At 37.1% G+C, this 13,360-nt stretch overlaps 2 protein-coding genes across 2 annotated transcripts; both read right to left on the reverse strand.

Annotated features, from left to right (window-relative positions):
* Positions 1-241: 241 nt before the first annotated feature.
* On the reverse strand, positions 242-5,719 carry LOC119989026 (probable galacturonosyltransferase 7). Its single transcript, XM_038834317.1, has 10 exons — positions 5,379-5,719; positions 5,096-5,127; positions 4,958-4,990; positions 4,784-4,858; positions 4,309-4,396; positions 4,133-4,179; positions 3,715-4,046; positions 2,108-2,465; positions 1,467-2,012; positions 242-1,129 (listed from the first exon to the last, which is right to left on the reverse strand). Exons 1-10 carry the CDS (start codon positions 5,500-5,502, stop codon positions 854-856), a joined length of 1,911 nt encoding a protein of 636 aa, XP_038690245.1. The 5' UTR covers positions 5,503-5,719; the 3' UTR covers positions 242-853.
* A 1,231-nt stretch (positions 5,720-6,950) lies between these two features.
* LOC119995256 (probably inactive leucine-rich repeat receptor-like protein kinase At5g06940) lies at positions 6,951-10,252 on the reverse strand. Its single transcript, XM_038841709.1, has 2 exons — positions 7,855-10,252; positions 6,951-7,569 (listed from the first exon to the last, which is right to left on the reverse strand). Exons 1-2 carry the CDS (start codon positions 10,136-10,138, stop codon positions 7,208-7,210), a joined length of 2,646 nt encoding a protein of 881 aa, XP_038697637.1. The 5' UTR covers positions 10,139-10,252; the 3' UTR covers positions 6,951-7,207.
* Between the last annotated feature and the right edge of the window lie 3,108 nt (positions 10,253-13,360).

Below are 13,360 nucleotides of genomic sequence, written 5' to 3' on the forward strand. Positions count from 1 at the left end.
TAATAGAACTTTTCGTTTATAAACAAGGATAAGTCGATCTAAACAAGCCATTCTACTTTGAAAATTGGGCTAAACATGCCTCTCATGATATCTACTGAGTTCAGTCCAAGCCCACTCATCACTAGCTTCGCCAGCTAGTTGGAAGTGCATCAGCCTTATTGCTGACATAAAAAATTTCCCCAGAGCTGGATGCACAAACATGCAGTGTTCCCAACCAGAGCTAGCCATACTAATTGATGCATGAAACAAAACATATAAATATCTCTACTACTAGAACGATACAAATTGTCAAAAAAAATTAGCCATTTCTCACTAACTACAAAAACAGTTGAACATAAAAAATAAAAAAAAAATAAAGGAAACTAGAAAGAATTCACTGAGTATCCATCTACGCTTTCTCAACCAAGAATACTCTACATAATCAATGGCCACTGGAAGCTTTCTCCAAATAAATAATGCTTGCAATTGTGCCTTTTCATGTACAAAATTGCTTAATATGCCCTGTTGCACTTGGTTCAGTTGCTAGACTGCACAGAGAAGGAATACCTGCCTATCGATCCTCATCTTTTTCTTTCAACCAACTGGAATTTAAGCCTCAACGCCTTTACAACCGTCAATACCTCCAAGGCACAAAGTCCTCCTGCCTTAGCAGAAGAGCATAAAAATCTACTGTCCTTTTATTTACTGAAAAAATCTGGAAAAAAAAATCAGTTGATAAAAATCATCACAGCTACAAACCTGCCACGACCTAATACCTTCCTGAAACCTATCTCAAGTACACTTTCTAAGCCCTTCGGAAACGGAAACCACACCTCAATTTTTTTAACCTTGTATTCTTAGTAATCTCAGATGGCTATGCATCGACATTACAAGAAAGTAAAAATTCATCTTCTCTATTCAGAAACTTATTCCAATATGGTTTATACTTTGGAATTCCCAGATTTAGCCAAGGTTTCATGACCCCATTATAATGTAGCACAGCAGCATTTTCAATGTCTCGAACATCAATCAAATAGTCATGACCTAGTCCTGACAAAGCCCAACCATCAAGAGCATAAACTACATCCTGAAAAGTGAGCAAGTTTGCAGCCAATTCATGATCTTCAACCGATTTCTCCCCTATCTTCACCTGCAGCCCAAATTAAAAACGAAGGAAAAGAATCAACAAAACCCCTGGCTTACAGTTAATGATTATTACAATTGCTAGCACTACTGAGTACTGACAATAGTAAGAATCAAGGAACTCTTGATATACTGAACATGCAGAGTCCATAATAAAGTTGTCCAACTGGAACAAATCCTTTCCCATAGGGGATTAGGTCAGTTCATTAGAACCAAGAGAGCCATTGAATAGTATACTTGTTTTTTACTTACAGACAAATACAATAGCAACTTAGCGTTGTGAGATAAACATATCAATCCATGTATGATAACTGACAAATCTTTGGTAAATAAATGGCACTTACCTCTTGGATAAATTTCCAGTATATCTCAGTGAGATCAAGCTCTCTCCACCTGGCCAGATCAATTATATTTAGTCCAGACATCCAAACGCAGGAATTTTCATCAACATTGTTTTCCCCCAGGTAACTCTTCAGCAGGCCCAATCTCACAGAGCATAATTGAACAGCACCATTCACCTTTCCTCCCATGTAAAGATCCCATAGGGCAGACAAGTCTCGTTGGACAACAACATCATCACTCAAAACCACAACTTTCTCCAACCTCTTGAATATCTCAGGTAGAAGGTAGTGAGAATGAGAAAAGGTAGTTATGTATTCTGTTCTAGTATATTTTGATGGTTGGTTATCAACACTAGAAAAAGAAATATGAAACTCCCTAGGCAAGGACATTTTTAAGTCCGTTGCCTTAGCATGGAAATCAATGTTAAGATGTTCAATATTCAGAACTTGAACTGCAGCATCCTTATACGTATTTCTGAAGAACCATAGTTTCATTGCAAAGTAATTCTGTAGATCTGTCAGCACATGGAAGACTACGTTCGCACTTTCCTGAAATATAGCAGAGTAGCCAGTCAATTTATATCAGCACAACACAGATAATGACCAGTAAAGTCAACAAGCAAGCTAGAATATATGTAACATACTCTTGCATGCATAACAGTTGAATTGATTACGACAGATGATGCAAGTACATTCTTGGAGAAGATAACATAGTGTTGCAAAGTGGGGTCAAAATATTTCCCAGTTAGAGAGAGCTCCATGTCTTTTAAAGGTGATTTAAAATATTCCACCGTTTGATTCATAGACAGGCAATGGAGACCCTTTGGAATAGTATGGACTGCTAGTTGGAAGAGGAAGATACTGTGCTTCATGTGAAAGTTTGCTTCATCTGAGGTCATGTCAAGTATCTGTCTCAACTTCTTATCAACATTGCTGCAATCCACGGGGTATGATTTAGCACTGGCTATTGTAGCTTCCATCTTACGTAATTTCTTCTCAATCCTGATAATATATGTAATCCCACTTAGTTTTGAGCAATATGATCAATTTTGACAGTAGACAATAAAAGCCAAAGGACAAAAACAGTGGAAACTTTTTGATCACCGCATGCCAACAGAAGAAAGCATGAAACAAGTAATAATAGATTTAACAACATAACAAACGATGATTAAATTGAGAAGAGGTTTAGTGACTGGAGATTGTCTAAAAGGATTTAAACTGGTTTCGTGATATGTGCATGTGTGTTTCCCCTTCTCTTGAGCAGCAATCAGAATATATTTTATCAGCTTGCAATATATTCACGGAAACACTAAAAGCTAGCCGAGGAGATTCATATGCAAAACACTGCTGCCGGGCATACTGAAGAGTGGCCTGAAACACTGAAAGCTTTGCCAGGATTTCATAACAGATCTGAATAAAATGGCAATCATGCAAAATTAACTACTTAAGCAATTACATTTTCATTTCAACAAACTTGGCACTCACATACAATTACAACACCAGTTTTAAAAAATAAAATAAAATAAAACACATATTCAGGTTGAACACAATAGTGTAAGCATTAGACCCAGAAATAACTTGGTCGAAGTTTTGAGAGAACACATAATGAGTAGGTCAAATTACACAAACAGAATGAGTTCGAAGTTAAAATCACCATCCTGGACTTGGATGCAAGCATCCAACACTCTAAGAAAAAAAAAACAAAATCAGTAAGGTATACAATTTCCAATTTTGGTCCTGTCCGTAAAAGTCAAATGTTAGCCACCTTGAGGGTCCAAACGCGATTAGTGGCCACTGGCCAGCATCCAAAACCAGCATACTCACACTTGAAGTGCCAAAAAAGCAAAATTTCGCACAATTGACAGAAGATTATTATTGTCATTATTATTGAATGAAGCAACAAAAGATTGTTATCAAAACACAAATGAAAGAAGAAATGCAAAAAAGAAAATTTTAGCTAGTTTGTGCCTTGTCAAAAGAGGATAATTCTAAGAACATGAGTTATGACTGGTCAAAGTGAAAAGAGCGCACTAACTTTTATTCAGAAGAAGGAAAGACAAGCATAGCATAATGTACAGCACTAACGAATAATGTAACAAGTCATTAGATTAGACGACTCCAATGTACACACCAAGCAGATCAATAACGAAAGTAATAACAATTTTTGCTATCTTGCTGCCATAAAGCGAAAACTATCATCAAAACACACTGTTGAAGATGGAGAAATAATGCAAAGGCTGTTTAGATTTACCCCGGTTGAAGATCAGCATCTGTAGAACTTTCACTGAGAATGTGCTCCAATTCTTGAATGTTTTGTTTCAATTCACGAGATAACTTATTTAGAGCAGGAACTTTAGCTATGCTAGGGAGATATGCTCTGGCAACAAAAAGCTGGTCTTTTAATTTCTTCACCATAGAATCATTCTTTTCTCCATTTGTTTCCGCTCTGTTATTTGCACGCCAAAGGCAATAAGTTCCAAAGCTCACCTCACATGAATTTCTATTTTCATCAACAACACCTTTTCCATATTCATCAACACCATCTCTTCTTTCATATGGGGGATCAGTGCCAATTTTAGCATCCTGCCACATAAATTAGATATTAGAGACCTTACTAGTAAAGCAAGCTATGAATGAAACTTTCAAACAGACAAATTAATATATCATACATTTGTATCGATAGGTGGTTGCTGCAAACCATCTGCTGTTAAACTACCTGTAAAAAACATTATTTGACAAACGGTAAGATTTCAAAAACAAGTAAATTATATGAAAAAAGACAAGTTATGATGTAAAGAAAAGAATCATCTAAGAACACTTTGTGAAAAATTGAGTTCAACTGAACCTTCTTTTGTGGTACTAGTTCCACTTGGAGCCGTATCGCCCTTATCAATGGTTTCACTAAATGGTTCATTTGAACTGTTCCTCAAACCCTATTGTACAGAAGAATAACGAAAAGACAGTGATAAGCAATACTTTAAATGTGAACGTCTGATAAAGATATAAAAGTCAATCTTAGAACAAGTGCTAATTTAGTATAAAATAGATGATGGGAGCCTAAGTGGGAGTTAGATAGTCTTCAATCATCATACTTGAGCCCTTTCTAGGTTTATCGAGATTAAAATTTCCAGGTGAATTCTTATTGTCTTCTTTAATTGAGGAAAAAAAATCCAGATCAGAATTGTACACATTCAAAGTCTAGAATCCCCTATTTTCAAAAGTCCAAATAACCGATCCACCAAGAAATCTCTGACAAATTACACAAATTAAACCATGCCCAATATTTAAACAGAACATCAGAATAAGATTATGCAACAGACCTGCGGAATGATTGGTGGTAATTTTCCAAGTATATCATATACAATGGTGTCATTTACTATGCTCTCATGTTTCCTCTGCTTAAATAGAAGTAACAACTTGTGTAAGGAAGCATAAGGTTAAAGGGACTATTCTTTACAATAGTAATGACTCAAAGTCTAAACAAAGGAGATTACCTTAGGGTCATTCAAGTTGTCTATAAGGACATTCTGGTTTAAATCATTCAAAAGGAAAATATAAGTGAAGAACAAAATTATATGCAATTAGGAGAAGCTTCAACATTGAAACATTAAAATCAGTAAACAATTGCTTACAGTAGTCGAACTTGGTTGATCATATGGATATGCTGCAAAAGGAATGATAAACAAGGCGTGTCATAAACTTCTAATTCAATACAAATGGATCTATAGGAGAACCAAAACGATTCAAAACTAGTCCTCAGTTGTACAGTTACATAGAAATGCATATCGAGTGAAGCAAAAATAGGAAACCAGATCAGCTTCCATATACTCTTAAATCTGGATCTGATCATGCCCTGATTGTAGATGAGAGCGTAGAAAAGAAGCACGAACAGATCTAGAGATTGAGTATTATTACCACCAGAGTGAGCGCCATTGTGAAGGAAAATGAGAGGAACAAGAGAAAAGATGACAAGGCACAGTATCCCAACCGGCCCCTTCCATCGCCACTTCCCGGAATGCACACCGCCACCACCTTTCATCTCCGCTTTCCCGTCACTCGGTCGGGCACGCACACACTTACTCGCTTACTCACACACACCACTTTTCTCCTCTCAACATTTATCTTGAAATCAACTACGGCAAGGTTCCCTTGTTCATCCCAATCTCTCCTCCCAATCCAATCCAAACACATTCTCTCTCCAACACCTACAACTGCCTCCCCCGCGTTAATCTCTGCATCTTAATCTCTAATGTATATCTTTCTTTACGAAATCTATCTTTTTACTTTTACATGATTTATCACTTTATATCTGTTAAATGTTTTTTTTTTTAATTTTAAAATATTTTTCTATTTTAAAGTAATAAATACGGATGGGTATTGTACTATTACTCTATTGGTACATCTAATACATAATTTAAATGTGAAAATTTGTGCTTGAAATATGGAATGAATTAATGGTAAATTATGATATTTTACTATTTCTGACTTTCCTAAAGAAACATGAATTGTATGAGAATCTAACCCATTGAATTATTATTATATATATTATCTTGATATTAAATTGAAATTAGAATAGTATGTTTCAAAAAAAAAAAATAGAATAGTGGGCCTCGCGGGTCTCTCACTCTCTTTTTCATTTTCATATTTTGTTGAGCGATACGAAAATTTGTGGATATTTCCAATTAAATCTTCTTGCTCAAAATACTTTATAGAAATAAATGACTATTACTTATGTTTGATGTTTTAAACTCTTACTAGATAATATGTTATGTTATATATAAATATAGCCTTTTTGCGTTTTTGGCCGAATAAAAGAGATATGTATGAATACAAATCCCCGTGTTTACTTTTTGTCTTCCATATTTATCAAATTTACTTGTATTCAAATTAAAAAATTGAAAAATAATCACAGGATGTGGGAGTAATAGGCCACGATTGACTGGTGTTATAGTCTAGCTTGGACAGTTACAAACAACTCGAAGGCTGGATTTGGACTCCCTCATTTTTCCTTCACGGGCTTCGACTCTATTTAACATGTCCACCAGCCCAATTTGACCTATCGTTAGTGTAGAGTGGATTGGATAGTTTGACCTATGTCAGACATCGAGCGGATTGGATTGGTTATCCAAATTTTGAACTAGCTCTCAATTGTGTGGTGGATATGTTGGGTTAAGAAATTCTCGATTATCAAAAAAAATATCAAATAAAGCAGTTGATTAGGAAAATTCGCGTCAAAAATCAGAATCCAATATCCCAACCGATTGAATAAGGCGGAGATGCCCATTCCCCAATGTTGCAATCCATCAAGTGGAATATTGTATGATCACTCACATATGAGCATCTATTGCTAGTGCTGTAAGTGGAAATTTCTAGTAGTGCCATTTTGGTTCCCGAAAATTGAATGTTTTGATCATGATCCATGTATAAAAAGTTCATGTTACACTGTTCAATTAGCCACAAAAATTATTTTAAGTACCAGAGTAATCATGTAGAGAATACTTTCAAAAATGGTATTTGTTTCTATTACACGAGAATGTAGACATCATCTGTTCCCCAAATCAAATCCAAAAACATAAACACAGGCACAGGCACAGGCACAGGCACAGAACAGAGTATATCATGCCCCAATGTGTTCTTTCTTCTCCAATGAAGACGTGAAGATAAAAACAAGAGAGACTTTTAACTTGGATTATACATAGTAAAGATATAAAGTACAAAACAAAAGGTAATGCTTGCCTATTTGTTCAAACTAGAGATTCATTATCATCTGAGGTAGAGACTGGAAGATGAGGACTTGGGTTTAAGGACTCGAGTGCTCTCACAACTTCAAACATCGATGGCCGTTTCTCTGGATTAACAGAAGTGCAAGTCAAAGCGATTTCTAGAGCTCCTAGCATCTGCTGCTGGAAGGAACTAGAAACCTTGGGGTCTATAACTTGGAGGGCACCATTGGTGATGTTGATTTTCCTCCGAACCCACCTCACAATGTCAAGAGAATCAGAAGTTTCTGTTTTCCCAGCATTTTGACCAGTCACAAGCTCTAGTAGCACAACACCAAAGCTGTAAACATCCATCTGTTCTGTTGCTTTCTTAGTGTATCTAGACTCTGAAACCAAACAATCAACAACATAAGTGAGTGTACTCTATGAGCCCAAGCAATTCCAAAACTACATCGTCTTTTACATGCTATAAAATATACATCAATGAAATCGGTCATAATCAATGTATTGATGCAGCCATTTCTGAATGATCTTCAACTTCTCGATAAGGTTCTCTCATAAAAATCATAATAACTGGTTCACGGTAATAGTAAACACTAGTAAGGTGGTGCTCAAGGTATTCTACTAGGTGCAATGTTACATACAAACCATTTGATTTCAAAGATCAGTACCTGGTGCGATGTAACAGGAGTCCGGAGATTCTGAAGCAATGGTTGACTGAAACGCAGGTTCTCCGACAACTCGGTCCAGAGCAAAATCGGTGAGTTTTGGCTCGAATTCTGCATCCAGAAGAATATTCGTTGACTTGATATTTCTGTGAAGCATATGTGGAACATAATTCTTGTGCAAGTATGCCAATCCTTGAGCGACCCCGATGGCAATCTTCAATCTAAGTCTCCAATGCAGTTGAAAATCTGGACTGCAAATCAAATCCCCCAAGCTTCCCTTCTGTAAGAATTCGTAAATCAGATAAATAGACTCATCTGAATGGCAAAACCCAAGGACCTTAACGATGTTCTTATGTCGTATCTTCGCCAATGTCTTGATCTCGACCTTCAATTGTTTCGAAGATTGAATCCCAAAATTAACCAGCTTTTTTACAGCAACCAGCTCACCACTTGGTAGGCTAATAATGTATACACTACCAAAAGCTCCTTTGCTTATTACTGCACTTTTTTCGTTCATTCTCATCGTCAAATCGTGCTCGGTGACTCTAAGAGGATAGAAAAATACGGAACGCCATGACCCCAATTGAGATTTCTGTCTGGAAGATCGCCGGAATGCAAAATATCCAGCAGCAAGAAGCAAAGTTCCAATGCCAAATGATATGAAGATCAGTGCACATGTCCATGTTGTAAGACCAATTATATGATGCTTTGAATGTTCATCAGGACAACTGCTGAGTAAGGAAGGACCGCAAAGTCCAGGATTTCCTTGCAGATAAGAAGCTGGAAGGCCTGAGATTAGTGACAAAGGGACTCTGCCAGATAGTTGATTGAATGATACGTTGAATAGAGCGAGCTTCAAGTTCTGAAGCCCTGGTGGGATTGAACCAGTGAGATCGTTATCGGACAAATCAAGGTAAGTAAGCACTGGCAAATCAGCAAGTGACGGTGGGATTTCCCCAGAGAGCCTATTGCTTGCCAGTGACAATGAGACCAATTTCCTGCATTTCTTAAGCTCTGGAATTTGACCATACAGTGAATTGTGGGAGAGATTTATGATGCTCATAGCAGGGGAATCACAAAAATTTGGAGGAAGTTCACCATTTATGCCATTAATAGATGCAGAGAATCTATACAAGCTCTTGACCTGACCAAGACCCTGAGGAATTTTACCAGTAAAGCTGTTGTTATCTATCTGAACTTGTTCCAGTTGAGCAGCAAGTGAAATTGAATCTGGTATCTCTCCAGAAAATCTATTGTTTTCTGCTCTGACAAGCTTGATTTTGGGTAATGACCATAACTCATCAGGGAAATCACCAGAAAAATCGTTGTTTTGAATTTGAAACTTTTCAAGATTCAAGCAGTCATTGAGGGAGCTAGATATGGTACCATTGAAGAAGTTTGAGTGAAGACTCAGGTTTATCAGGCCTTTGGCATTACACACATCATTTGGAAAGAAACCTAAAAGGTTGTTCTGTGAAACATCAAAAGACAACAGGTTTTGGTAAGAAGACCCCAGCGTCTGAGGAAGAAAACCACTAAGATTGTTCTGGGAAATGTCCAATATCTTCAAGCTCTGTAAACCAACCAAAGGATTGGGTATTTCACCATGAAAACCAGAGTTTTGCAACAAAAGCTGCTCAAGCTTCACCAGCTTTCCAATCTCACTTGGAATCTCACTCACCAAGTAAGGATTTTGAGACAAATCAAGCACAACAAGCTCAGTTAAATTCTTAAAGACGAAAGGAACACTACCTGAAAGCAAGTTGCTTCCCAAGTTGAGCACTTGCAGCTTACCCAATGAGCCAATGCCTTCTGGGATCTTCCCCTCAACATGGTTTCTGCTGAAATCAAGCTCTCTCAAGGACCCCAACTGAGAAATCTGATATGGGATTGTGCCCCAAATGAGATTATCACTCAGATTCAAAGTCTCCAAAAGACTACAACGAGAGAGGTGTAGAGGGATTGGCTGGTTAAAGAGATTGTCGGCGAGATTAAGATTAACAAGATTCGGAAGTTCACATATAGAAGCAGAGATTTCACCAGAAAGATTCAAGCTTTGTAACCCCACAGAATTTACAGACAGTGATGGTTCGGAACTGCAAGTGATTCCCGTCCAGTTACAATAATGAATCGACGAGTCGTTAGACCAGCTGGACAGAGAATTTCTGGGGTCTTTAATGGAAGCCTTGAAGCTAAGTAGAATATCTGATTCAGTCGAACCAGAACAGAGAACTGAGAATGTAAAGCTCAGAGAGAAAAACAATGGGTATAACCAGGTCGCGGCCATGGAAGGATTACTGAGAGAGCCTGATAGTGAGAAGGGAGTGTGTCCAAGAAGAGTCCTTTGTATATTTATTTGTGAAAGATGCCATCATAACATCAAAGAAAGAGTTCCCCACAAAAGTTAAAATGTGAAAAACTTTTACGGGGGGAAAACTACAGGAAGTCCCAGAAATTTCAGGCCAATTTTATGCCATTGATTTTAAGTTTACAGTATTAAACAATACAAGGGATATCTTATCTTATAACTAGGCAGCATTAGCAGTAGCGGTGGCTCAACGTCAGAGAATAGAGAAATTACTTAGAGGGGAATCTCTCGTGAGCAGTTGAAGAGATGACGAAAATGACAAAACAGTCTACTTCGTACCTGCCAATGTGGGAACTCTTTTCAACGACCTGGGTTTACTTTACCATTACAAAATTCGCGAATCATGTATAATATTAACGTATTAAGCAGATAAACAGAGAGAGACAGAGACAGGGAGCGATAAAAATATGCAGTGGTCACGGTCAACATGACACAATACACAGTAGTTCTTGTTTGTTTCCATATATATGTGTGTGTGTATTATCCTAAAATAATCACCCGCTTTTATCGCTTGGATTGATGGGGTTTGTGTTTTTTTAACAAAGAGTTGACCAAAACGAACGGTGCTTACTAACTACGTACAGAGGACTAAGGAGAGTGGAGAGTCCACTTTTAGTCCAAAATGTTTCTGCACAATTTATTATATAAACCCCCCAACCTTTTCGCCCTCTCCTATAAACCAATCCTCTCCTCGTAATATTTTCTAGATCTGCCCCTGCCTATCATTCTCAGATTTATGATTAATCTAGGCATTTCTTTGTGCTCTGTTTGACTGTTTTGCTATTTATCAAGTGATGGAAATAGTTTTTTTACCTGGCAAGTAAAACTGGGTTCATTTTCTTCGTGGTCACTTTTGAAAGGTCGGTGTGAGGAAAAAAATGTCAACCAGGATGAAGGGGAAAAAAAAACTTTTGTCGCTCTTTACGGCAGAAAAGTTGACCAGGTTGTTACTGAAAAGTTGTAAAAGTGAAAGTGTGAAATGACATGTTATTGCAGGCCCGGCACAAACCAGTGAAAAAAATTGTCTTTTTTTACGTAAAATCAAAAGCATCCCAAGAAACTTCTTTAGCCAGTTAGATGACAAGTGAGAACAAATTTAAGGATAGAATCCAATATTTGGAGAGTTTGGAGTTTATAGTTAATAATGTAATTAAAGATTTGCATGGCAAACCACGGGACAAAAGGGAAATTAAGCATGCATACATGCATGCATTGCTGTCCATATCTTATGCATGTGGAGCCTTTTTTGCTGCCAAGAAAATATGATGACAATCTCCTCTTCCTTTTTTTTTCCTTAAAAAACAACGATGACAATGGTAACCCACCATCATTGCTTGATGATGTCAATGATAATTTTTACGGTGATCGATAACTATTTTAATCTTTGAGTCTAAATTCACATCGTCATGTTTACACCATGAAAATTGACAATGGAGTAAATTGGGTCAAAATTCAACTCGTAGACACAAAATATATTACTTGCTCCCAATGAGAATCAAATTTATGACATCCCGAGTTTATACAGTTTAATCACATAAACTTTTACAAACTAGACTATCAGTTAAGTGATTAATGCGAATGATAATTATACATAGAGGAGTCTATTCTGGTATTTTCCTAATTGGATCACAACATCTACGAAACTTTACTCAAAAAAAAAAAAAAAATCCCAACTTAACCACTCTGAAATTTAGAATCCATAGCTGGTGCGCAATAAATCAGTCAGCGCAATGATTTGTAGATCCATCATTGATCCTGCCATTCAAAATACTGAAATATTCTTCTGTCTGCCAAGGAGGATTTGGTGATTTTTCATCATGTGAAGCTTTTCAAAACATATAGAAACGAATAATTGGCTGGTTAGACATCTAATCAGAAGCACAATTTTAAACAAAATATTTACCTAATTTCCCCCAAATAGTCAACTACTTGACTTTTACAAAACAAAGGGAGAAGGTTCAAGTATCCGAGGCAAATGTTTTGACTTACGTTCGAATCACATGTTCTGCTCCTGACAGTCAGACTCGTATATGGCCCATATATATGGGTCATGTTTGGTAATATTCCCCAGATGAGAAGTCTCGCCTAACATTGATGCCATTTTTGTTTGTCTTTGATGAACAGACCAAACGTGATTTGTTGGGTCCGTGAAACCCAAAATTATGGTTATTATCAAGTTTTCACTTATTTCATTGAAGAAAGACATACCAAACAATAATAATAATATACACTTTCCCATACCAACATTGCTTTCAGCAGGTGGCGTGGGAGCCTTGTGTTGATTTTGCTTGCCATGTATCTTTGATGCTTTGTGTCTCGTATTCTAAAGGATTGTTCTTTGGTTTCATACCCAACACTTTTAATCATCGCAGAGTGATTTTTTTTTTAATCTTTGTTAGATATGCATGCACATTATTTTAAAGGAGTTGTGTGATATTCTAGTTGGTGATTCTCTATGAGGTTAAGTTGTATAGAGTCGACAAGTCACGAGTTCAATTCACACTTAAAGCAATATCATTGTGGTCATGCATTGAGCTTTTTACCTAAATTACCCTATCATGAGGTGATAAACTTATGTATGCGCAGGTCTAATTGTTCGAGTTTAAATCCATATTAGATGTTCAAATAGCAAAATTACTGGGTGTCATTCTCGATTAAAAAACACACTTTTTAGTAACAAAGTGCAAGGAGGATGTTCAAAAGAGACAAATTATTGGGTGTCATTATCGATTAAAAAACACACCCTTTAGTAACAAAGCGCAAGGATTCTAGTGGGTTTGGGCTTTTAAATGGGCCATTAATGAATGTGAAGGCCTTAAGCGCTCTAATTGTAAGACCTTTTAACATATGGGCCAGTGGCCAGGCCCATCACATACCATTCAAACCGGAGATGTAAGGATTCCAGTGGGTTTGGGCCATTAAATGGGCCATTAATGTATGTGAAGGCCTTAAGGGCTGTAATTGTAAGCCCTTTTAACATATGGGCCAGTGGCCAGGCCCATCACATACCATCCAAACCCGAGATGTAAGGATTCCAGTGGGTTTGGGCTATTAAATGGGCCATTAATGTATGTGAAGGCCGTAAGCGCTCTAATTGTAAGCCCTGTTAACATATGGGCCAGTGGCCAGGCCTATAACATA

Source organism: Tripterygium wilfordii, chromosome 3 (genome assembly GCF_013401445.1).
Source record: "Tripterygium wilfordii isolate XIE 37 chromosome 3, ASM1340144v1, whole genome shotgun sequence".
NCBI classification, from domain to species: domain Eukaryota; kingdom Viridiplantae; phylum Streptophyta; class Magnoliopsida; order Celastrales; family Celastraceae; genus Tripterygium; species Tripterygium wilfordii.